Source organism: Cibotium barometz, chromosome 50, assembly GCF_041138505.1.
Source record: "Cibotium barometz isolate CiBa-2024 chromosome 50, ASM4113850v1, whole genome shotgun sequence".
NCBI lineage: Eukaryota > Viridiplantae > Streptophyta > Polypodiopsida > Cyatheales > Cibotiaceae > Cibotium > Cibotium barometz.
In genome coordinates, this window is record NC_141095.1 from 30,344,077 (window position 1) to 30,367,614 (window position 23,538).

Sequence of the window (23,538 nt, forward strand, 5' to 3'; positions counted from 1 at the left end):
AAGATTCATGCCTTGTTCCTAATCACTAAGGTTGCCCACCATTGGGGCTTGTTTGTATCGTTTTCAACGAGATTGTGTACACTTCAACTCCCATTTATGCCCGCATATAAGAACGGCCAAGGGTGCATATATCGAATAGTTTCCATGCATGAGTATGAATACGAGAGTAAAGTGCATGCATACACAAACTCATGCGTCTTAACCCTCATATTTAGGTCGCATATAAGAATGGCCAAGAGTGCATATGTCTAATAGTTCGCATGCAAGAGTATGAATATGAGGGTATAGCACTCACTACATGCATACACAAACTCATGCATCTCTCTCTATATATGTGTGTGTGTGTGTGTGTGTGTGGGGTGTGTATCCTTGCCTAATCCTTTTGTAAGTGTAGGTGCGCATGGAAGACCCCCAAAAGGGCCACCCCCATTTGCCAAGTGGCGCATGGCCTCCAGGTGGCCAGAATGTGGGTGACCGCACACACAGCCTCTTGAGAATCCATTTTGGCGTACAAGCACCGCGGGTCGCAAAGAATTGACTTTGACTGCAGTTGGGTAATAAGGGAGAGTCTTTTCCAGGATTTACATGGACGAAGCTGAGTCCCTCTCTGTTGTTCTCTCCTCGCTTCCCCCCCTGCCCTGCCCTGCCCTTCCCTTCCCTTCCCTTCCCTTCCCTTAGGTGGGAGCTATGAGACTCCTCTTTGCCCTGATCTTTTGTTATTCTTGTTGCTTTCATTTCCTCTTCGTGGTCAGATCTTCCGATTCCGGTGATGGCCAACAAATCTGCGCCCCGGCTTCGCCCATGTCCTGCGCCAATCTTCAGAACGTCTCTTTTCCTTTCGGGGCGTTTGCTCCTTGCGCCGCTTCCCCTAGCTTCCTCTTATCCAACTGCAGCACGCCGCAGGCTCACTGGGATACTTTCAAGGATGCCTGTCCCGGTGGCTTTGGCACCCTCGGCCCTCCGGCTGTGATGGACATCCACCACGGAGATTTGCATAGCTTCTTCGTAAACCTCAATTGGCATGCGCAGAAGGGCCCTAGTCCGCCAGACGAACTTTGCACCCCTCCGGCCGCTTCTTACGACGACATACAATCCTATCTCCCCGGCTCAATCAATCTCACGGCCTTTGCGAGCTCAACCTTCCAAATCTCCCAAAATAACATTTACCTGCTCTTTAATTGCAGTAACCTCACCTCCTTGTCCTACTTCAATTCTTCCGTGGAAAAAAATACCGCAGTATGCAAATCTTATGAGGCCGAATGCGGCCTCCAGAATAGATCCCGTAATTGCTTGCAATTAAAACCAGACAAGGAGCTCATGCTGCGGGGGGTGATGGAGAGGTTGGCCTGCACGCACTTTAAGTTCTTCGTTACCGCCGACCCTTCTCTCAACGATCCTAGCACAGTATGGAGCTCCAGCAATGGAATGGTTCAGCTCAACTGGACCGAGACTAGCCAGCTCCATTCTGAATGTGCGAATTGTGAGAAAACCAACGGAGCGTGCGGCTACGACATCGACAACTCCGACAACTTCAGGTGCTTCTGCCCAGACAATCGAAACTCCAGCACGGACTGTAAACCAGCAGTAGATTCTGGTAATTAGCTAAACGTAGATTCTGGTAATTAGCTAAACCGCATGCGTTTATTCATACCTATTCATCATCATCAAATGTTCATTATCTAAAATAAGGTTCTATCTCCTGCTCGCAGCATGCAATGGTCGCCTCCTATGCAGCACCGCCTCCAAAACAGCCATAGGAGTTGCCGTGTCAGTCGTAGGTCTCGCAATTATAGTAGCCGTGCTGGCTCTGTGGCGTCTTCGTAGGAGGAGGAGGTTTTCCACCAGAAGTGTCCCCACTTCTTCCAGCAGCAGCAAGTTGTGGACACAAATAGCCCTTGGCTTGTCAGCTAAATTTGGCCCCGTTTCTACCAAGTTCTCTTATGAAGAACTGGTAAAAGCCACAGAGTCCTTTGCAGAAGAAAACATGATTGGAGATGGAGGGTTTGGTGCTGTTTATGTAGGGTGTCTCACAGATGGCCGCAAAGTTGCCATCAAGAGGCTTTACCATGACAATTTTAGAAGGATGGAACAGTTCTACAATGAAATGAAGATCCTTTCAAGTCTTCAACACCCAAATTTGGTGAAACTGTATGGCTTTTGCTGCCAAGATGACAGGGATCTACTGTTGGTTTTCGAGTATGCCTCCAAAGGTACCGTGTCTGATCAGCTTCATGATGTTCATAAGCCAGCACTATCATGGAAAGTCCGGCTCAATATAGCCTGTGAAACAGCAGAAGCTCTATCCTACATTCACAACTCTGTGTCGCCCCCCATTTTTCACCGAGATGTGAAGACAACCAACATCCTACTAGATGAGAAATTCCATGCTAAATTAGCTGATTTTGGGCTTTCAAGGATGGTGCCCCCTGAGGTAAGTCACGTCTCTACAGCTCCTCAAGGCACTCCGGGGTATTTAGATCCGGATTATCACGAGTGTTATCAGCTAACTGACAAGAGCGATGTGTACAGCTTTGGGGTAGTGCTAATGGAGCTGGTCTCTGGTAAGTTAGCGGTGGATATGTCAAGGAATAGGAGGGAGATAAATCTCTCCAGTTTAACATTGACGAAGATAGCATGTGGGGTGTGGCAGGAGCTTGTGGATTCTCGTTTGGAGATGGATAAGAATCCGGATGTGGAGAGGATGGTGAAAGGGCTGGTGGAACTGGCTTTCCAATGTCTGCAGGCAGAGAAGGATGACAGACCCAGAATGAGCCTTGTTGCAGAAACCCTTGCTAATCTACGCAGAGAATCTGGATATGTCGAATATGAAGAGGTTATGAATGCACAGGACTCTAAGGTGGGCATTAATCACCCATCACCAGCAGATGAGCTGATCAAGCCCGAATGCGCATTCAACTCTGCATATTCTCCCAATTCTGTGCATTCATTCGTGTGGAATTATACAAGCTCCAACACATCGTCTGGAGTCTGATGTGAGCAATATTTGGGACCATTGGATTGATTGCATATGTTATTAGTCTAATGTCTACATCCACAAAAAAGAAAAAAAAAACATATGCATCCTCCACAATAATCTACTTCCTTTGTACAAATAGTAGATACAGAATTATTATTATTTGTCTACATCCACAAAAAAGAAAAAAAAACATGCATCCTCCACAATAATCTACTACAAATAGTAGATACAGAATTATTATTATTTTTGGCTATTATATAATTTACTACCCCATTGTTTTTAATAAGCAGTGTTCCGATTACGGTTGAGTTGACGGAACCCGCGCACACGCGCACTCGCTTTGTGAGTTGGGTGGCACACTACCTTCGGGTTTTCTTTTCTGCTCTCTGCAAGTAGCCACATCAACATTTTTTTCAATCGACCTTTACTTGACTATTCCAAATTCCGTCCAATCAGCCTTCATTTTTTATGGGCACCCTTGCCCTTCCAAATTGATGGATTAAGTGAAATATAGCAAGTTTTTTTTTAACTGTAATTTTTTATAGGTATTTTAAAATTTCGTAAGTATAATACTGTCAAAATGCTAAAAAGCGGTCAAAAAGCAACTATGATTCCAAGTACACTCGCTCCAGTCGATGATCAGCATACTACTATGCAAATTTTGTAAGTATTATAATACTGTCCAAATGCTAAAAAGCGGTCGAAAAGCAACTATGATTCCAATTACACTCGCTCTAGTCGATGATCAGCATACTTCTATGCAAATTGTTGTCGTTTATTACACTCGCTCCAGTCGATGATCAGCGTACTACTATGCAAATTGTTGTCGTTTATTGCCCGCATATGTTCTTAATTTCAAAGTTTCATAGTCAGGTGAAACCTTCAAAATGAGAATTAAGAAAAAGCTAGATTACGAAGCTTGTCATTATAAGTAATGATGAAAAACTTGTAAGGAAAAACTTGTAAGTCGCATCCCTTTCTCCGTACAAGGGTGCCCTGAGTGAAACCTTAAGAACTTAGTAATTGTTGTTCCCTCTCTCTCTCTCCTCTTTTTAGTTCTTTCCATTTAAAACAAAACAAATTTTTTATAAAAAAAAACTCATTCTACTCTCTCTTTTTCTCTCTCTTCATTCTCCTCTTTTCCCCTCCTTAAGGAAAGGCTCTTTTTTTTTTCATTTAAAACAAAACAAAATACCTTTTAAAATCTCTCTCTCTCTCTCTCTCTCTCTCTCTCTCTAACTTTCTATCCCTCTCTCTGTCTAAATCTCTCTAACTCTCTTTCCATGTAACTTCTCCTCGGGGGTACACTATTAAGAAATCCTATGTAACATGTGTATTCAAGGAGTATTTAAAAAACCCCTTACACTTACATACTTTTGTGAATAAAATGATCACTTTTTAAGGAGTATCTTCTTCTAACAATGGAGGATCATCATAGAAGTTGGATATGTGGAAAAAGTGGCTCTAAATGGTCACAATAGACTAATGTGAAAAGAGTTACAAATATGCCAATAGGATGGAATATCCAAACAGAAAGCATTGTCATTAATCTTTGTGAGAATCTTGAATGGGCCATAAAATTGAGGAGCTATTTAAACTATTGGGTGTTTCTCTACACTTTTCAATCTTCTCTTTTGTATGCAAAGCCAAAGTCACTGCCTTCGTCACTTATTGGCTTGGGTTGCATATTGTGTTTGGGATTTAGCAACATCTTCATGTACCTAACGAAGAGTATGGGTATAGTCTCTAGTAAAATCATCTATTATAGGTATAATATGTGGAAGTTGAGAAGTAGGACCACCATATTAGATAATTTGGAAAAAATCTCATTCCCATTTGAAAAATGGGATCATGGTGAACCTATCCAAGCTTTTGTCAAAACCCCATCATGTGACATATCATTAGAAAGATCTTGAAGAGTAGGATTTAAATCTATAATGTCCGACAAATTTGGAGTTAATATGCTCAAGATATGGCCAAAACTATGTTGAAAAGGTAATTCCCAAAGTATGAGATTTTTTCCAAATTATCTAATATTGGCTTAGGTGTCCCTCGCAAATGAATGTGTTGGTCCTAATAAGTGTCTGGTCTAGAGATAGTGTAGGACCTTAATAAGTCCAGAATAGTATTATAATTGGTTGCTTCAGTCTATCCATTACTCTTAGGATGAAAAGCAGATGTGAAATCAAATTGAAAATAAAATATTTTAAAATAATTACAACATCTAGAATCATGATCCGATATAATAGCTTTAGACAAACCATGATGTGTAAAAACATACTTAATGAAAAGATTTATAGCTTGTGAAGCAGACAATGGTTTTTGGCATGCAATAAAATTTGCTTGCTTACTAAACCTATTATAGTCCAAAGCATATCATTTCATGTAGACGTAATAGGCAAACCAGTAATAAAATCCGTAGAAATTTATTCCCAAGGGTCATGAAGGAATAGGCGATGGCACTAGTAAGCCATGCTTCTCATGATGCCACTTAACTCTTTGACAAATAATACATTCATATGCTTTTATGCATAATCATAAAGCTTATGCACAAGCTATAAACATATACATAAGGCCATGAGCATAATCTTAAGTATTAAACACCATATTAGATAAAATGGCAAAATCCCATTTCCAAATTGACCCATTTTTTGAGTTTTTAAAGGTTTTTATTCTTTGCCAATAAGAAATTGGAAATAAGACCGCTCAATCTATAGAATCATGAATTTAAAAAATTTACAAATCAACAATGTTTTTATAGACATTATAAACAAGATTTGGTTTGAAACAAGCACTTGAAAAATCAAAGGTGAGATACATATATTAATAATTGGATATTAAGAATGTCCCTACTAGGGCCACTCTACATCTACCATGCATGCCATATTATTGAATGACCCTAGGGTCATTCTACCATGCACCCTCCTTCTTGAATGTAGCATAAAGGATATGGAATGGCGCTAGGGCCACTCTACCATGCGCATTGTTTTTCTTGTAAAGTGAAAGGGGTTCAAGAATGGCCATAAGGCCATTCTACCATGGGCACTGTGTTCTAGTGAAGCACAAGGTGTGTCAAAGTGTCATAAGGTCATTCTCTAATGCAAGAAACCAAGACATGTAGAACATGTTAAAATGTGTCCAAAGTTGCACATGGCCTCAAATGAGTACACAATTAAAGAGAATCATGACAGACGTATAGTCCTTATGTATATGTACAAATCTGCATCAAGCATATTTATGTTTCTTGACAAGTAAACATCCATTACATACTTTGTCTCTCGATCATGAATGGTGCTTAAAATGGTGTTACATGACTTGATATCCAAACTGAACTCATGAACTTGGCATCGCGATCACTCACAATTTGTTGAGGCATACCATGCAACTTAAAAACAAACTCCACAAATTGCTTTGCCACCATCGATGCCGTGTACTTGACCTTTGTAGGGATGAAATGTGCTACCTTGGTCAACCTATCCACCACCACATATGAGCTGTCCCATCCCTTCTTTGTGTGAGGAAGACCCATGACAAAATCCATTGAGATCTGTGTCCACTTTGCCCTTGGGAATAGGCAATGGGCTGTAGCAAACCACCCGGTTTGTGTGTGGGATCCTTGTTTTGTTGAAAAGGCATGCACTTCAATACATAATCTTGTATGTCCTTCCACATCCCTTTCCAATAAAAACTCTTCCGTATCTTTTCAAAGGTCTTAAAAAGGCCCAAATGACCAGCCATAGGAGAGGATTGCATCTCTTCCATCACCTTATGTTTGTACCTATCTTGGTCGATTTCCTGTGGATGGCATCGCCATTATCCATAGGGACTACACTCCTCAATTTGCCTTCACTCTCTTCTTTTTGAAAGCCCTCTCTAAGGTGCTCTGTGTAGCCTCTATGGCACAGAGCACCAAATATATAGTTCTGATTTAAAAATCCCATGCCCCTTTGATGTTTTTGGTTCTAGATTTAGGGGTAAGCTTCTTGCTCGTATAGGTATAGCCAAAAGTATAGGCATAGAGAATCCTCGAGAAATAGCCCAATCACTCCTTGAGCACACTCTGCCCAATAACAAGAGAAGGAAGCTCAATATTGTAAGAAAGCTTTTGTAAAGACGATGTATCACTTCTTATTATGAATACAATACAATTTTTGCAAACTTATTTTCATCAAGTATATCATTGTTTTCTCTAGTTTGTACCATCAATGTTTTTGTGAATGCATCAGAAATGACCCTGGGAGCCTAGGGGAGCAGTGCCAGAACAGTGTGAATTTTGAGCCTGCACCGCTGCTGTAGAGCCCAAATTTGCACTGTTTTGGCAGAGCTTCCCCAGCCCTTTAGGAGCAATTCCGATGTATTAGATGACAAATAATGTATTTTTACACATGATTAAAGGTATTTTTATCTTGTAAATTAGTGTTTCTCATAATCAATGTACTCAACTTGAATATAAATGCATCAAAAATGATTCTGAGTGGCTGGGGGAGTAGTGCCAGAACTAGACCCTCTCCTTATAGTAAATGAGACCATTTTAAAGCTTGAAGTTGGGTAAATCTTCATGAGTACCATGTTATAATTTTTGCATAGTTTGAGACATCTCCTCATCCAAAAGATACTCCTCTTGGATGTCCCATGATCCATTCTTTCTTCTTAACCAATAGAACCGGCGAAGCAAATGGAGATTGGCTCGGCTTTATCCATCCTGTATACATAAGCTCTTTGACTTGCCTTGCCACTTCATCCTTTTCCACCTTTGAGAGTCTATAGGGAGGCTTGTTCACCACCTTTGCATTCGGTTCAAGCTCTATTGCATGATCCACATCCCTCTTTGGTGGTAGACTCTTGGGCATTTGAAACACATCTTTGTACTCTTCCAAAAGCTTGGCCATGTCTTCATGCATTACTCTCTTCTCACCATCCTTGGCATCATCATGACAAAGCTGTAATGCATATATGCAACTAGTCCTCATGAGCTCCCTCTTGAGCTTAGTGCAATTGATCAATTGTAGCTTGGGCTTGTATGAACCCCACAATGTGATGCACTCTTCTCCATGCATAAAGCTCATGCAACCTTGCTGCAAATTCATATTGAACGTACCAAGTGTGGATAGCCAATCACATCCAATGATGATATCAATCGGCCCCATGTCCAACACCATTAGGTCCACATGGCATTCATAGCTTCCGAAAAGCCGAATTCCCACATCATAACAAACCATTGTGCATTCCTCTTTTGGCCACTTGCACATTATGCACTGTATCTGAAACCATAGGATGCAACTTGAGATTGCACAATGACTTCCGATTGACAAAACTATGAGTGCTGCCACTATCCAATACATGTGCCACCCTACCATTGACTTTGGCTTTGATCCTCAAAGTGCTTTTGCACATGCATCTGGCTTATGAGTCATAGGAGAGTGTACATAGCGTAGTCTTGGATTGTTTTGGCAAGCACTTGCTATTAGAAGTAACCCCATCATCATAATCTTCATGATGGCAACCACCCGGATCAAATGGAAACTCACCATCAATCTCGTGATCGCAATCATGGTCGTCCACCTCGGGATCATGGCAAATGGAACTACTACCTTCCTCTTCCTCTTCAAGCACCTCATCTTCAACCTCCGTTAGTATCATGCTCAAAGAGTACTTCTTCTCCTTACACACCTTGTAGTGCTCTTTTCCCCATTTCTCTCCACATTTGAAGCACAACCCCTTTGCCTTGAGCTCATTAATGTGATCTTCTTTAATTATGTTACTCTTGGTTGTACCACTTGAAGGCTTCCCATCACCAATAGCACTCTTGGAAGAGGCATTACCAAATCTGAAATTTGTCCTTTTGTCTGTCCATACACCGTTGGGAATCTTGGGATAGTAGATCCCGGTGCCGGTCCAAATGAAACCTTCATATGCGGATGAGATGGATGCAAAACATGTGGCCCCAAATCACCGTTTGCTACACTTTTGCCACATGTGAGCATATTTCTCCTCATAAATTTCTGCTAATGTCATGGCTTCCTTGAGAGAAAGCGGTCTTTGCACATTCACATCCGCTCCAATGCTTGTCTTCAAACCCTTGATGTACGTGAGCATCTTGTAGTTTTCATTAACTCCCTCCACATGTAATGCAAGTTTGAGGAAGCGATGTGAATACTCTCGAACACTCAGCCCTTTTTGCTCAAGATCATTCCAAGCACTCACTACCTTGTTCTTGAGTAGCTCCGATGTGAATGTTTCCCGCATTTCTTCTTTGAAGGTTGTCCATGTTGTGATCTCATATCCATGAGAAGATATATGAAGCAACAAGAGGATGCTCGGATGCACCAAGCCATGATGGTGGACACACTCCTTACCAAGATTAAGGATGAGCTGAAGCCGGTTAGTAGAGCACATAATGCATATGAAGAAGAGTTCTTGCAACTTCATGGAGGTGTGGGCACTTCTCGTCATCATGAGGAAGCTCAAGGTCCGCCAAGGCAAAATCGGGGTGTTGTCATTGTAGGTAGGGATGGCAACAAAGATAATGCACACCCACCATCTTGGAATGGAAGAGAGTTCAATAGGTCATCACCGGCATTAGGTCCTACAAGTTTCGTGGGACATGATAAGGGCAAGAACAAGGTGGATGACTTTCCTTACCACTAATGGATTGTGGGGCGAACAAAGACCATCCGCTTGGATGCACCGTGAAGAAGAAACTCATGAAAGCAATGATGAGTTCAAGGGCATGAAGGATAAGATCGTGCTTACCAAGTTCAAGGGGGTAAAAGCAACTCCAATGAAGAATTTGAGGAATGGGTCAACAAGATGGACATGTACTTCCATCTCAACCCGAGGACGACCGAAAGGGCAAAGGTTTACTTTGCTACTCTTAATTTGGAGGGTTATGCGCATACTTCAATCATCCATCATCGTGGTCATCATTGCTTGCATCATTTCCATCATAGCTTGCATTGCATTGCTTAATGGGTTTTCGCACATTGTCCTCGGCATGCACTCTCTCATGGGTGCCCATGTTTAAGCCTTGCTCATTGACCTCATCCAAGTTGTCCACATGAACATGATTGTTACCACCTTCATCCTCTGCCACACTATGCAAATCACGCTCCTCAAGAGCCTCTTGTATTGCCTCTTGGAAACCTTCCAAATGCTTCTTGCCTTTTCCAATGGCATGGTTGCCATTGACCAATTTGGCTCTTAGCACACTCAAACGGTGTCTGAATCGGGTGGTCTATAGCTCTATAGAAAGCTAATGAACCCTAGTATCCAATTCTACAAGCACAATGGCCGTGTGACATGCGCAAGTACTCTCTGTTTTAGGGTTTACAGAGGTACTGCTGTAAATGAGTTTTTGCTTGTAGAATGGTCGAAACTCCTCTGATTTGGACACTCTTTAGTGATAGGTAGGCCTTGACAAGAGCTATCCGATGGTATTGGAAGTTTGACCAAAGTCAACCTCTGAGTATTCTCTGTTTTGACTTTTTTTAAAGTCAACTATACTCAGTCGACCATCCAAAAGGTGTCGAAATCAAGAGGTTGTCGGCTTGATAGGAAGGCCTAAGGGATTACTATGAACATATGCCAGAGGAATTCGAAGTAGGTTTAGGGTTTGGGATTGACTTAGGGTTTCCTATTTTTTATAAAACCCTATCTTAGGAACCCTAGGGATCTAGGTTTCTAGGGCTCTATGCGAAGCTCTTGGGTAGTGATTTAAGATGGTGTAATTGGCTTGGATATTTCCATAAAGCCTCATGACTAAATTAGGGTTTTTGCTACTGCCCAAACAAGGATTTCTCATGAAATTTCGGTAGCATTTTCTCGCTTTTCGGACCAATTTTCAAATTGCCAATTGTTGCAATAACCATCATAAACATCCACCAATTTGTAGCACTTTATGCCCATAAACATCCTCTTTGCATTGCAACCAAATCCAGCATAATCCCATTGCATGTATTCATGCCTTTTTGCATGTGTCCATCTCATGTGCCCAAAGCATGTAATCATACATCTTGCAATCCAATGTAGAAGGCATGTAACCATACATCTCGATCGTTAGGACCCCATTGCCTGCATGCATTTGGAGACCACACAATGTAGTAAGTCGGTGATGCGTATCGAGGCTTGTCGGCCAAGCCCTTCCCACCCCCTTAGCGAGATCGGTACTCAAGCCAAGGGTTGGGGCCAAGTCTTCACCACCAATGTACCTAATCCTCCACCATACCACTTTACCCAGCAATCACGGCACGTCGGATTCAAGCCATTCTCCCCCCGGGCCTCTCCTCCACCAATGCCCGAGGTACCCTCATCACATTCTAGATTCTATGAATTGGAAGTGGGTACAATGTGAAGTGAGGTGTGCTTGCTTGAATCAAATGATTAGGTTGGAGTTCTTACAAGTATGTGGCATGACTCATGCCATACATTTCATATGATTTACAATAAGATCTAGCATGAGCTCATGCTTATCCCTTGCTTCCACAAATCCAAAACATCAACACCATTACAAGTCAATTGATCTCAATAGCATCAATCCCATTGGCAATGCAACTCCAAGAAATAGTGAATATCAATGGCTCCAAGTAAATGACTCAATTGCATGAAGCATTGCCAAGAGCATAAGTCTAGAGCATTGATGATCCAACCAATAGCATTCTCAAATGGTATTCAATGGCATGAAGCATGGCCCAAAGCATACATACTTGAGCATTAATCACAAGCCCATAGCATCCCCAAATGACATAAGAGGTGCTTCATGCATCCCCATATTGCAATAGATCTGCTTCATGGCTTCTTACCACACTATGGCCAATCCCATAACAATCAATGTATGAACTATTGCACGTATCCAATCCAATAGCACTCACAATGGATGGAATATTGCATGTGTCCAATCCATTAGCACTTAATGGATGGATTATTGCATTCCAATGGTGCTCAATGCCATAGAATAAGCCCCAATTTGCAATGAGATGAAGAGAGATGACACCAATTGGAAAGATCACTTACCAATGGAATCGATCGGTGCTTGAATGGTGATGATTGAAGCTTCTTTCTTCAATTTGCAGCTTCAATGGGAGCTTGAGAGTTGATGAAGAAGAGTCTCCATAGATGGATGGTTGCACATCAAAATCGCCAAGTGTTGCTGCTTACTGTGATTTTAAAAAAATGGTAATCACTTCATTTCTGCCTTGCCATGCCTAAGCATGATCCAGCAATGGCTGTATGGCCACGATTCGAGCGAAAACGGAATCAAGAACCCTCAGCGCAGCACACAGAAATGGTCTGAAAACTCTCCGTTTTGGAACAGCTCCACGACTGTAGAAAAACGGCGCACAATGGTTGAAGTAGCCTTGTACAGCCCGTCCAAAATGTTCCCAGCAGCGGACGGCAGCCAAACGGCGCTGAAACCACAGAAATGTCACCCGAAAACGTCGCTACTGCATCAGCCCGTTTGTGATGCCTGCATTGAAATCGTGAAGCAAAGCGCAAAGATCTGAACGGCCGTCTGGTCAAGAAACCCTCTGGTTCTACGGTTTGAGTGAGGGGAAGAAGAAAGAAAGCAGAAAATTTCAGAAATTACTCAAAATGTGGCCCATTATGGTATGCATTGGATAGATCTTGGAGAGAGCAGTAAAACCCCATACTAATGGCATCAAACGATGAAGGAATGAGGGAGTAGAGCCATGGAAAGCTTGGCATGGAAGCACAATTTGCTAATGATCATTAACAGAGTAATTAGCAAGTGGATTAATTTTGGTCCTCCACCCCAAATTTTGGTCCAAGGGCCCAATTTTTGACCAAAATTGACCAAAATGGAGCCTCTAGCACCCAAATCTCCCCTAATCCCTCAAGATAAACAGATTTAGATCATGATTAGGAAGCATTAACCAAAGAAAGACCAAGAAAATCAAGAAACACAAGAAAATAAAGAAAATAGTCATGAAAATCAAGCAAATGGTATAAAATCAATGGATCAAATCCAATGCTCTCATACAAATGCAAGAGGGGAGAGAGATTAAGGAAGATTAATGATGGATTAGAGATGGATTAGACTCATGACATGGAGTCCACACATGGGTGTAGCTAACCAAGCACACTCATACATGAGGGAGTGTCATCTTGCACATGTACTTAGCACCAAAGTTCCATTAAGGTCATAGAGTGTAAATGATACATCCAAGGGCCCTTGTATAGTGTTGGCCACTTTATTACAATGTATGTTGACCCATGGGCCATTACTGGGCTTATTTATACTTAAGCCACCTCATTAATACATGTAGCCATGTTACAATTAGTTATTAGCAGGAGTAACACATCCTTTATATGGAGAGTCATCAATAAGAACGGTCCTCCTGGGATCACATTCAAAGGCTTTAGAAATTCTCTCCAATGGCTTAAATATTGCCTTGATACTTAGACTATCTAGCCTAAATAGTTTCTTTTTCTCATTTTTCAAAGAATGGCCAGATCATACATGTGCTTGCATAGAATATCAAGATTATGCATGGAAGAATGGCCATTATAGCAAGCTCAATATGTTTTGGAATGGACCTAGAGCCATTCTAACATGCACAATTTGGTTGAAATAAGGGCCATAAGGCATTCCAAAGCACATCATCAATGATAGAATAGCCCAAAGGTCATTATTTACACCTTTGTGCCAACTATTGGTGCATGGTCAAGTGGCCATAGGGCCATTCTATACCTGTGCGCATGCATAGAATTTCAAGATTGTGCATGGTAGAATGGCCATAGGTCCATTCTATACCCCTTGTGCCAACTCCTTAGTAATATCAGAGCAATTGTAGGGCCATTCTCTAGATGTCCATGCAAGATTGTGCATGGTAGAATGGCCCTTAGGATCGTTATCTTGCAAGCACAATGTGTTTTAGAATGGCCCTAGGATCATCCATGGTGTGCTTTTTAGAATGTCCCTAGGTCCATTCTTTCAAGCACACTATACATGGTAGTATGGTCTTAGGGCCATTCTAAAGCACATTTTGCTTGCAATAATGGCCTTAGAAGCATTCTCTATACCCTCTTGTGCCAAATGATAGTGAATATTATAATGGGCCTAAGGCTATCCTCTACCTGTGCATGGATCAAATATCTAGACTATGCATGGTAGGGTCATTATCGCAAGCACAATATGATGTATCATGGGCCTAGAATGATTCTATTGTGCATAATATGTTATAAAGAATAGACCTATGACCATTCTATACTTTTGGTGCATGTTAGAATGGCCCTAGGACCATTCTATAACTTGTAATGCATGTTAGAATGGCCCTAGGACCATTCTACTATAACTTGTAATGCATATTAGAATTGCCCTAGGGCCATTCTATAACCCCTTGTGTCAACTATAAGCACATGCTAAAAAAGGTACAAAATTATTTCTTGTTATAGAGCAACATACACATAAAATTTGATTAATCATCCAAAAAAAACATAAGACTTATCAATTTTACATCACTATAATAAGTATTATCATGTCATTTCTTACCATTAAAATAGTTCTTACAATAATATTCAAAATATGGGTCAATCCTTTTTATCCTTAGAGCATAAAAGGCTTTTAATCGCACCTGAAGGGGAAAATCTTGTTGTAGTTGGTTGAAGATTCGTTTTAATTGGTTGGGAACTACATGCATTGGAGGTAGAAGCATTGGATTGTGGTTGTTCATCAGGAATCCATTCCCACTCTCTAATACCACTGTCAATCTTTGCAAGGCTTACAAGTTTTGATTTCATCTCTTCACTTCCTTCAGCAGTGTGTCAACCAAGCATATCAAATATCTTTTTTCTTTGAGTGCATATCCAAACACAAGACCATTGCTAAAAGAATCAATTAGCATGAGATCTTGCATACAATACAACCTAATACACTAATCGATTGACAGTGGCCTTGTTGTATTCCAAATAAGTTATGGAATCTAACCTTTCACTCTATCATAGTCTTGATTTAAAAGGGCTACGCCCAAGATAGGACCCACCAAGCCAACAAACTGATCATAGCCTTCAAAAGAATCTTCCTTACTCAAGAAAACTAGCATAGTAAAGAGTTGGGTTGCACCACTGCTGCATGGTTCATCTCTCACAAAATCTATTCTGCCCATAAATAGTTTGTTCCATACTTGTACATTGTTTAAGGCTTCTTGTAGACACATAACCTCAGTGATCTTTAAGAATGCAAGAAATGCATATTGTGAGAGACCTATACCATTAGTGATAGCCATGATGCCATTCAATAACTGTGAAAGTCTCTCCACACTCCATTGTACCTCTCTCCAAGGGATTCACTCCTAGAAAACTTATGATATCACGTGAGTGTACAAGAGGGGTGTTTTTTGAAATGAGGCATAAGCTTATAAGGTAGGGGTAAGGCCATGTATTTAAGTTAGGGGGAGGGGGCCTCAGGGGGGATGGAGAGGGATATATCAACATTAAGGATATGTCATAAGTACTTTTGATGAACATAGTTGTACAAAATTCTTGCAATGTTTTGGTAGAATTCTAGAAATACTTTTAGCAATAAAATTCTTTGAGAACATAAGCATTCCAAAAACTATTCACTTATACTAAATTGGGGATTCCAAGTAGTTTATAGTAATGATGATTTCCTAGTACTTAACATCTAGTTCTTGGTAGCATGCATGAAGTACTTATGTTCGCTCAATAAGTTTCAAGTAACATAATTTAATCTAAGGAGAGGGGGTGTGTAAATGCTAGAGAAAATATATATATATAAGGCAAGGAAGTGATATAGTCATCTTTAAAGGTATTCTTATAAGCTTAAATAGCTGGGTTTTATCATCTTATGAGCATCATATATAGGGGGTTTTCTTAAGGTTTATGCACACAGGTGACGTCCCCCTTTATTGTGAGTGAATCCCTTGGGCATCTCCCTCGAGGACCCTCTATGCTATCCAAAAAACATAATCCAATTGGCATTAAATAAGTGAAGTATCGAGCAAGAAAGTACTCGCCCTCCATCTCCAAGCTCACCCAAAAAAACACGCCAAGGATAATCCTTAGAAGCGACACTTGTTTGCTAATAGTGATAATCCATTGAACGTAGTTTTTTACATGCAATGGGAATTGTGGGACAAGCTTTCCAACTTGCAACATAGCCTTTATCCATTATTCACATATCCATTTACAGCACATGATAGACATTTGACATTTTAAGATGCAGTCAAATCGTCCCAATTGTGGCACTTCTTTACACTATCCAATTTACTAAATTAGATGACTAGAACTACTCTTGGATGACTTTATCCTACTTCATTAATGTTACATGGTCCATCATGTCAATCTTGTCCTTTAGAAAGTACCCTTGGAAATCAAGATCTTTCTCGATTTTATTTTTGATTGGATGATCTTCACGTCCTTGTCTTCTAGTCCACACAAGCATCTAAATTGAGAGAGGTTGGGCTTTATTTCTTCAATTGATCCTTTTTCAACACCTTCTATAATTTCTAGCTAGGAAGTAAAGATATCGTCTCTGAATAAGCAACCATGTGTGATTGCTTCTGTGCAAAGTAGGCACCCATCAATGTTTCTGCACTCGCAATAATGAATTTCTATAAATATAAATGAACAAACAAAAAGTAAGCAATATGAATATTCAAATTCTAACTTATCTAAAAAATTTAAATAAGATAGGAAAAATAAGAAATAATTACTTACATCCCAATCTGAGTGAGATGCATGCCCCTTTACAAGTCCAGGTACCGGCCTTGAGGGTTTGAGATAAAAATCCCATTGGGCCCTCAAGTGCTTGAGTATATCATTGTAGGCTTGTTGTTTAAACACTGCTTGGGCCTCCAAATTTTTCATCCTTGAGATAGCCACATAGACTTTTGGGGTTGCATTGAAGATAATTCGGGCTTTCCAAAACGCACAAATATTCCTCAAATAAAGCATTGTTTTTAGGCAATTGAGTCCTTAACATGACCTTGGCATCTTGTGTTCCATAGGGCTATTCTGTTAAGATTGCATGATAGAATGGCCGTAGGGCCATTCTCTCAAGAGATTACTCCAAGGAAAATTGCAAGCACATGTAGAAATTGGCCCAAGGAGCATTCTAAAATTAACCAACAATTGATACAAGGGAGTGGAGGATGGCCCTAGGGCCATTCTCAAGAACATTGTGCAGGTAGAATGGCCCTAGGGCCATTCAAAAGTACATTATGATTGCAAGAATGGCCACCAAAAGGGCCATTCTTGCATGCACTAGTGATAGAATGGTCATAGGGTGCACAAGAGAATCTAGAGTAGCCCTTGGACCAAGATACCACACACACAAAAGAATCTAGCATTGCCCCAGGGCCAAGCTGCCATGAACAAATCTTCATCAAATTTGCTGGTAGCTTGGCAACAACACACAAGTGAATCTAGCATGGACCTAGGGCCAAGCTACCATGAACAAATCTACATCAAATTTGCTAGTAGCTTGGCCCTAGCGCCAAACTACCAACAAAGTTGGTGTTTCTTTGTTCATGGTACCTAGGCCCTTTAACCAATCTACCAGCAAAGATGATGTAGATATGTTCATGGTAGCTTGGCCCTAGGGCCAGTGAGCATTGTTACTAAACAGTGCTCGGAGAAATGGAGAGCACCTACCATGGATGAAACAACTTTACCTGTGAAACTTTTACTGATGGAGCCACCACAAGAGCCACCGTAAGGCCCATAGGCCTTTTGCAGGATTTGAAGGTAAAGATACTTAGAACCAACTTCCAACACACCTTCATGGTGGTGAAATTTGGCCCAATAGCCTGTTTCCTATGATTGCATCCTAGGACGTTCCTTAATGAGAAAAAAAATGATCCATGATGGACACGAATCATATCGACATTCCAAAGAAAGATCAAATGATAAAGGTCAACCTCTACAATTGGAAAGGCCATCCTATGAGTGGTCGACCATTAGCAAAAGGTTGAGTAACAAACGACCCGATCCACTGTAGTCCACTTGTGCCAAACATGCCATAAGATGATTGATGAGGAGTGCGAGAGGGAAGAATTTACACCCCTTATAGAGCCAGAAGACTATAAGAATTGGATGCATATCCTTGTAACCTTGGACATACTTCCAAGATGCATGGGTACCAAATTTTCTCTCTAGCTGATAGGGGCAGAAAATCTCATCACTCTATGTGCTAAAGCTCCGCTTGCATGCCCTATGACACAAGCCATGAGCCTGAGAGTGGTGGGTGACGGAGAACCATTATTGGGAGACAATTTGTGCAAAACTTGTAAACCCAACGATTTTCATATAAAAGATGCACATATCTTCCCGATTATGTCGGAAGAACATTGGCTAAAATATGTTGGGGCTATCGAAGTTAACACACAAGGTGAGAGGCTGAAAATCTTCTTCTTCTTCTTCACACAACACTCAACACACCATATACAAATATAAGAGTACACACAATATGAAAAGGTACTTAACCAAATACATACTAGGGTTCTCTATAGTGTGAACCCAACTAAATGAGCTGGCGCTATAACTATGCCAGTCTCTAGAATGGCTATCACATAGCCTGTCATCCCACTGGCTGCATATCACCAATGATCTCACCAACCATGCCAGTGGTGTAAGTGTGGGGGCTATCCCCTATGGGTCATCAGTTCACTAGATGAGCTCGATATCTCAACACTCTCCCTCGAGCTCAACTCCATCTCATGTACACCAAGTGAAGCCCTGAATCTAAGGAGCTTCTCTATACCCAATGCTTTGGTGAAGATGTCAGCGACCTAATCCTGTGTGCTAACATAAACAAGGTCAACGTCTCCTGCCAAAACCTTCCCTCTGACAAAATGGTAGTGGACCTCTATATGCTTCGTGCGAGCATGAAAAACTGGGTTCCTGGCCAACTGTATATTGCTAATGTTGTCACAGAAAATGACAACTTGTCTATCCACTGATAGACCCAAATCTGCAAGGAGCTTTCTCAACCAAGCTACCTCACATGCTGCTATAGCAGCACCTCTGTACTCGGCCTCTGTAGTACTGGATAGAGCAATCGTAGGCTGCTTCTTGTTGCTCCAAGTCACAGCAGCACTCCCCAAAGAAAATATAAAGCCACTAGTAGATCTTCTATCTGAGATACTACTAGCCCAATCAGCATTTGTGTACCCATGTACACATATCTATGTCCCAGTTTCATATAATAGTCCACACTGAAAAGTAGACCTCACATACCTCACTATGTGTCTCAATGCATCCAAATGCCGCTTCCGAGGAACCTGCATAAACTGACTCACCAACCCAACAACATAGCTCAAATCTGGCCTGGTGATCGTCATGTAGATCAAGCTTCCTACTATGCGCCTATACATAGTAGGATCCTCCAAAATCTCTCCTACATCTTTACTCAACTTGCCATTTTGATCCAATGGCACTGAGATATGCTTACAGCCTGTCATACCATACTTGGACAACATGTCCAAGCCATACTATCTCTGCAGTAATCCAATACCATCATGTGGTGACCTAATCATCTCAATGCCTAAGAAATATATGAGCTCCCCCACATCCTTCATCTCAAACTTTTGTCTAAGCAAGATCTTTATATCAAAGATCTCTGCATCATGGTCCCCCGTAATGATCAGGTCATCTACATAGATGACAACAAGCACAACCCCTCTATCACTGTGTCTCACATATAGCGAGAAATCTGCATTGGCTACATGAAAGCCAATAGTGACAAGATATTCAGAAATCTTGTCAGACCATGCTCTTGGTGCTTGTTTTAAGCCATACAAGGCTTTCTTCAACCTGTAAACATGCTCGGGGTGACTCACATCCTCATAACCAGGTGGCTACAACATATACACCTCTTCTTGCGAATCCCCATGCAAGAATGCATTCTTTACATCCATCTGATGTAAAGACCATTGCTTTGACGTAGCCACTGCTATCACAACTCTCACCGTTGCCATCTTGGCAACTGGGCTGAAAGTTTCCTCATAATCAATGCCATATGTCTGCGCATATCCTTTGGCTACCAATCTAGCCTTGTACCTGCTTATGCTTCCATCACACACTGTTATGTTTTACTTTGTACACCCACTTGCATCGAATGGCTTTCTTGTCTTCAGGCAATTGCACTAAATCCCAAGTCTCATTTCCATATAGTGCATCCATCTCCTCATCCATAGCTTTCTCCCAACACACATTTTCAACAGCCTCATCAATGCATGTGGGCTCTACAACCTGCACAACTTTTGCCATGTATGCATAGTGATGTGCCACATAACCATCATAGGTAAACCTCTACACAAGATTCTTCACTCTCCCAGATCTTCTCCCAGATCTTCGCAACTTTGCATTCATGGCTTTCATAGCCTTCTTTACACCAGGTGTTCTCATAGCTGGTATCCCAAGATCCTCATCAAGGGGCTCATCTCTCTGATGGGACATACAGCGGTACAGATAGCGGCACAGTAGAGCATAAGCTACGTAGAAATGCGTGTTGCCCATGGAGCACCCCGGGGGTTTATATAACTATGGGGTACAGGTATGGGCATTGCGCAAAGCAAGGATGAAAGGATGGTGTACTAGCAAAGGTTGTAGATCAGTGGCCTGCATGGCTGAGGGGGAAAGGTACGGTGTCGGTTAACACGGAAAGGAGTGATAATGTACCTTATATGGTCAGGGGCAGCATGGGTGTCCATGTACTAGCGGTACGTGTGGACCACACAGTGGGCAGCCGTCCTTTGGTTCTTGTGGGGCCATCGTACAGGCACCATCGTGAGTGTGTACGATCTAAATTTTGGGGTAAGGTCCCCAAATTTGGGGCACCGACCTCGATTTGCATGCTGGACACCTCGGGGGGTGAAATTTTTTTTGGTCCGAGATGTTCTCCTGGTCGTTGGGGTGCAGATTGTTCTTCAATTGGACGCTCGGTCGTGCATTTATTAAGGTTTAAAGGTCATCGCTTTTTAACTAAAAATGACTGAAATTTGTGTCGTATAGGCTTGATCCGGTGTTTGTTTTGGATGCTGTAAAATCCTATATTAGGGTATAATTACACGTAGATTCCAAATTTGGGTTCAAAATTTGAAGATTCTAAAAATAAATGACTCATTTAAAAAAATCAATAATTTATATATCATAAAAACTTATAAATTTATCTATTACTACATGGACATTTCTTTATTAGTGAAGATGGGTATGTTACAGCCCTAGGACCATTCTAAAGTACATTGTGCTTGCAAGAATGGCACAAGGGCCATTCTACCATGCAATCTTAAGAGAATGGCACTGGGGAACATAAGACAATCTAGATTGATCCTTGGACCAAGGTACCACACATAAAAGAATCTAGCTTGGCCCTAGGGCCAAGCACCCATGAACAAATCTACATCATCTTTGCTGGTAGCTTGGCCCTAGGGATAATCTACCAGCAAAGATGGTGTTACTTTGTTAATGGTAGCTTGGTCCTAGGACCAATCTACCATCAATGATGGTGTTGATTTGTTGATGGTGGTAGCTTGGTTGTAGGGCTATTTAAAAGAGCCTTATGTTTGCAAGAATGGCTCACAGGCCATTCTACCATGAAATATTTAGAGAATGGCCCTAAGGAACACAAGAGAATCCATAATGACCTTTGGACCAAGCTACCACACACAATAGAGTCTAACTTGGCCCTAGCTCCAAGCTACCTAGGGTCATAGGGCCAATCTACCACACCATCAAAGATCATGTTACTTTGTTGATGGTAGCTTGGCCCTATGACCAATCTACCATCAAAGATGATGTAGATTTGTTCATGGTAGCTTCGCACTAGGGCCAAGCTAGATTCTCTTGCATTCCCTAGAGACATTCTCTCAAGATTGCATGATAGAATTTCCCAAGGGGCCATCCTCTCAAGATATTGACACAAGGTAAATTCTAAAATCTATGTAACCACATGTAGATTTTGGCCCAAGGACCATTCTGAAATTTATCATCAACAGTTAATAATACAAGGGAGTGGAGAATGGCCCTAGGGCCATTCTCAAGCACATTATGTTGGTAGAATGCCCCTAGGTCCATTCTAAAGTAAATTGTGCTTGTAAGAATGGCCCAAGGGACATTCTACCACCATGCAATCTTAAGATAATTTCCCCATCTCCTTTGCTACATGTGCATATGGATTTTTCTTCTTCTATTTTCATCATAATCTCATGAACAAGGCTTTCCTGCAAAGATTCACGAAAGACAAGGCCATAATGGAGGTTCTGGAAAAGATGTTGAGGATGACATAAAATAAGAGGCCAACAGAAGACTAACCTTAAATTCAAGCAATGCTGATGTGCCTGTATCAGCCCACCCATCTTGCCCTAGCCACGCTGAGCCAGTGGTTTGTGAGAGGACCGAGGGAAAAGATCTATAAATGAGATGTGATGTGGAAAGATGTGGACGTAATGTAATGTGGATGGAATGAATGTGATGTGACATGGATGGAATGAATGTGATGTGATAAGGATAGATGTGGATGGAATGTATGTGATGTGATATGGATGGAATGAATGTGATGCGATAAGGATAGATGTGGATGGAATGTATGTGATGTGATGTGGATGCAAGAGATGCGATGAGATGTGAATGTGATGTGATGATATCTGAATGGGTGCGATGAGATGTGAATGGATGTGAATGAGATGTGATGATATCTTAATGGGTGCGATGAGATTTGAATGGATGTGAATGAGATGTGATGATATCTTAATGGATGCGATGAGATGTGAATGGATGTGAATGTGATATGATGATATCTGAATGGATGTGATGTAATGTGAAGGGATGGATGAGATGTAAGGTGAATGAATGTGGATCTAGGTAGATGTGAATGGATGAGATGTGATGTGAATGGATGTGATGTGATGTGATGTGGATCGGGGTTGATGTGATATGGATCGGGGTAGATGTGAATGGATGTGAGTGATGTGATGTGGATATGGATAGATGTGAATGGATGAGATGTGATGAGGATGGACATGACGTGATGTGATGAGGATTTGAATACATGTAATTGGATGTGATGAGATGTAATTGGATCTGAATAGATGTAATTGAATGTGATGAGATGTAATATAAGATGATTGGATGAGAATGAATGAAGGATAATAGGAATAGATATGATTGGATGTGGAATAAGCAAAGTGAATTGATTTAGAAGAATGTGGAATAACGAGCAATGATGTAGAATAATGTGGAAAGATGAGAGTTTGTTAGAAAATGTTATTTATAACCTAGTTTTAAATGACAGTTTTATGTCAAGAATGCTCGAAAAGTATTTTGACCATCTTGTGAATGAGCTTGTGGAGACCTAAGTGATAAAGTTGCAACAGCTGTGAGACAGAGAGTCAATGGAGGACGTCTCGCATAGCAAGGTCGGCCGAGGTCTTGACCAGCCTCGGTTCGATTTAAATGGTGAGCTTCTAGTATACGGTGGATGAGGCACCAAAGAAGCGGCCTATGAGTGAAGCGCTAGGTGACCTGCGAAGGAGCCTTGTAAGATTCCTCCCCCAGCCCCTCATGATGTCCAAATTCTCCCCCTG

At 41.3% G+C, this 23,538-nt stretch overlaps 1 protein-coding gene across 1 annotated transcript; it reads left to right on the forward strand.

Moving 5' to 3' along the window:
• The first annotated feature begins 647 nt into the window (after positions 1–647).
• Positions 648–3,068, forward strand: LOC147610020 (LEAF RUST 10 DISEASE-RESISTANCE LOCUS RECEPTOR-LIKE PROTEIN KINASE-like 1.2). The gene is made up of 2 exons (XM_086786958.1): positions 648–1,594; positions 1,710–3,068. Exons 1-2 carry the CDS (start codon positions 688–690, stop codon positions 2,990–2,992), a joined length of 2,190 nt encoding a protein of 729 aa, XP_086643084.1. The 5' UTR covers positions 648–687; the 3' UTR covers positions 2,993–3,068.
• The last annotated feature ends 20,470 nt before the right edge of the window (positions 3,069–23,538 follow it).

Bases quoted from the DNA above. Each gene is read 5' to 3' on its own strand.
- LOC147610020 (XM_086786958.1), top strand. From the start codon at position 688: ATGAGACTCCTCTTTGCCCTGATCTTTTGTTATTCTTGTTGCTTTCAT. The intron at 1,595-1,709 runs GTAATTAGCTAA...TCCTGCTCGCAG, and splicing joins TAAACCAGCAGTAGATTCTG to CATGCAATGGTCGCCTCCTA.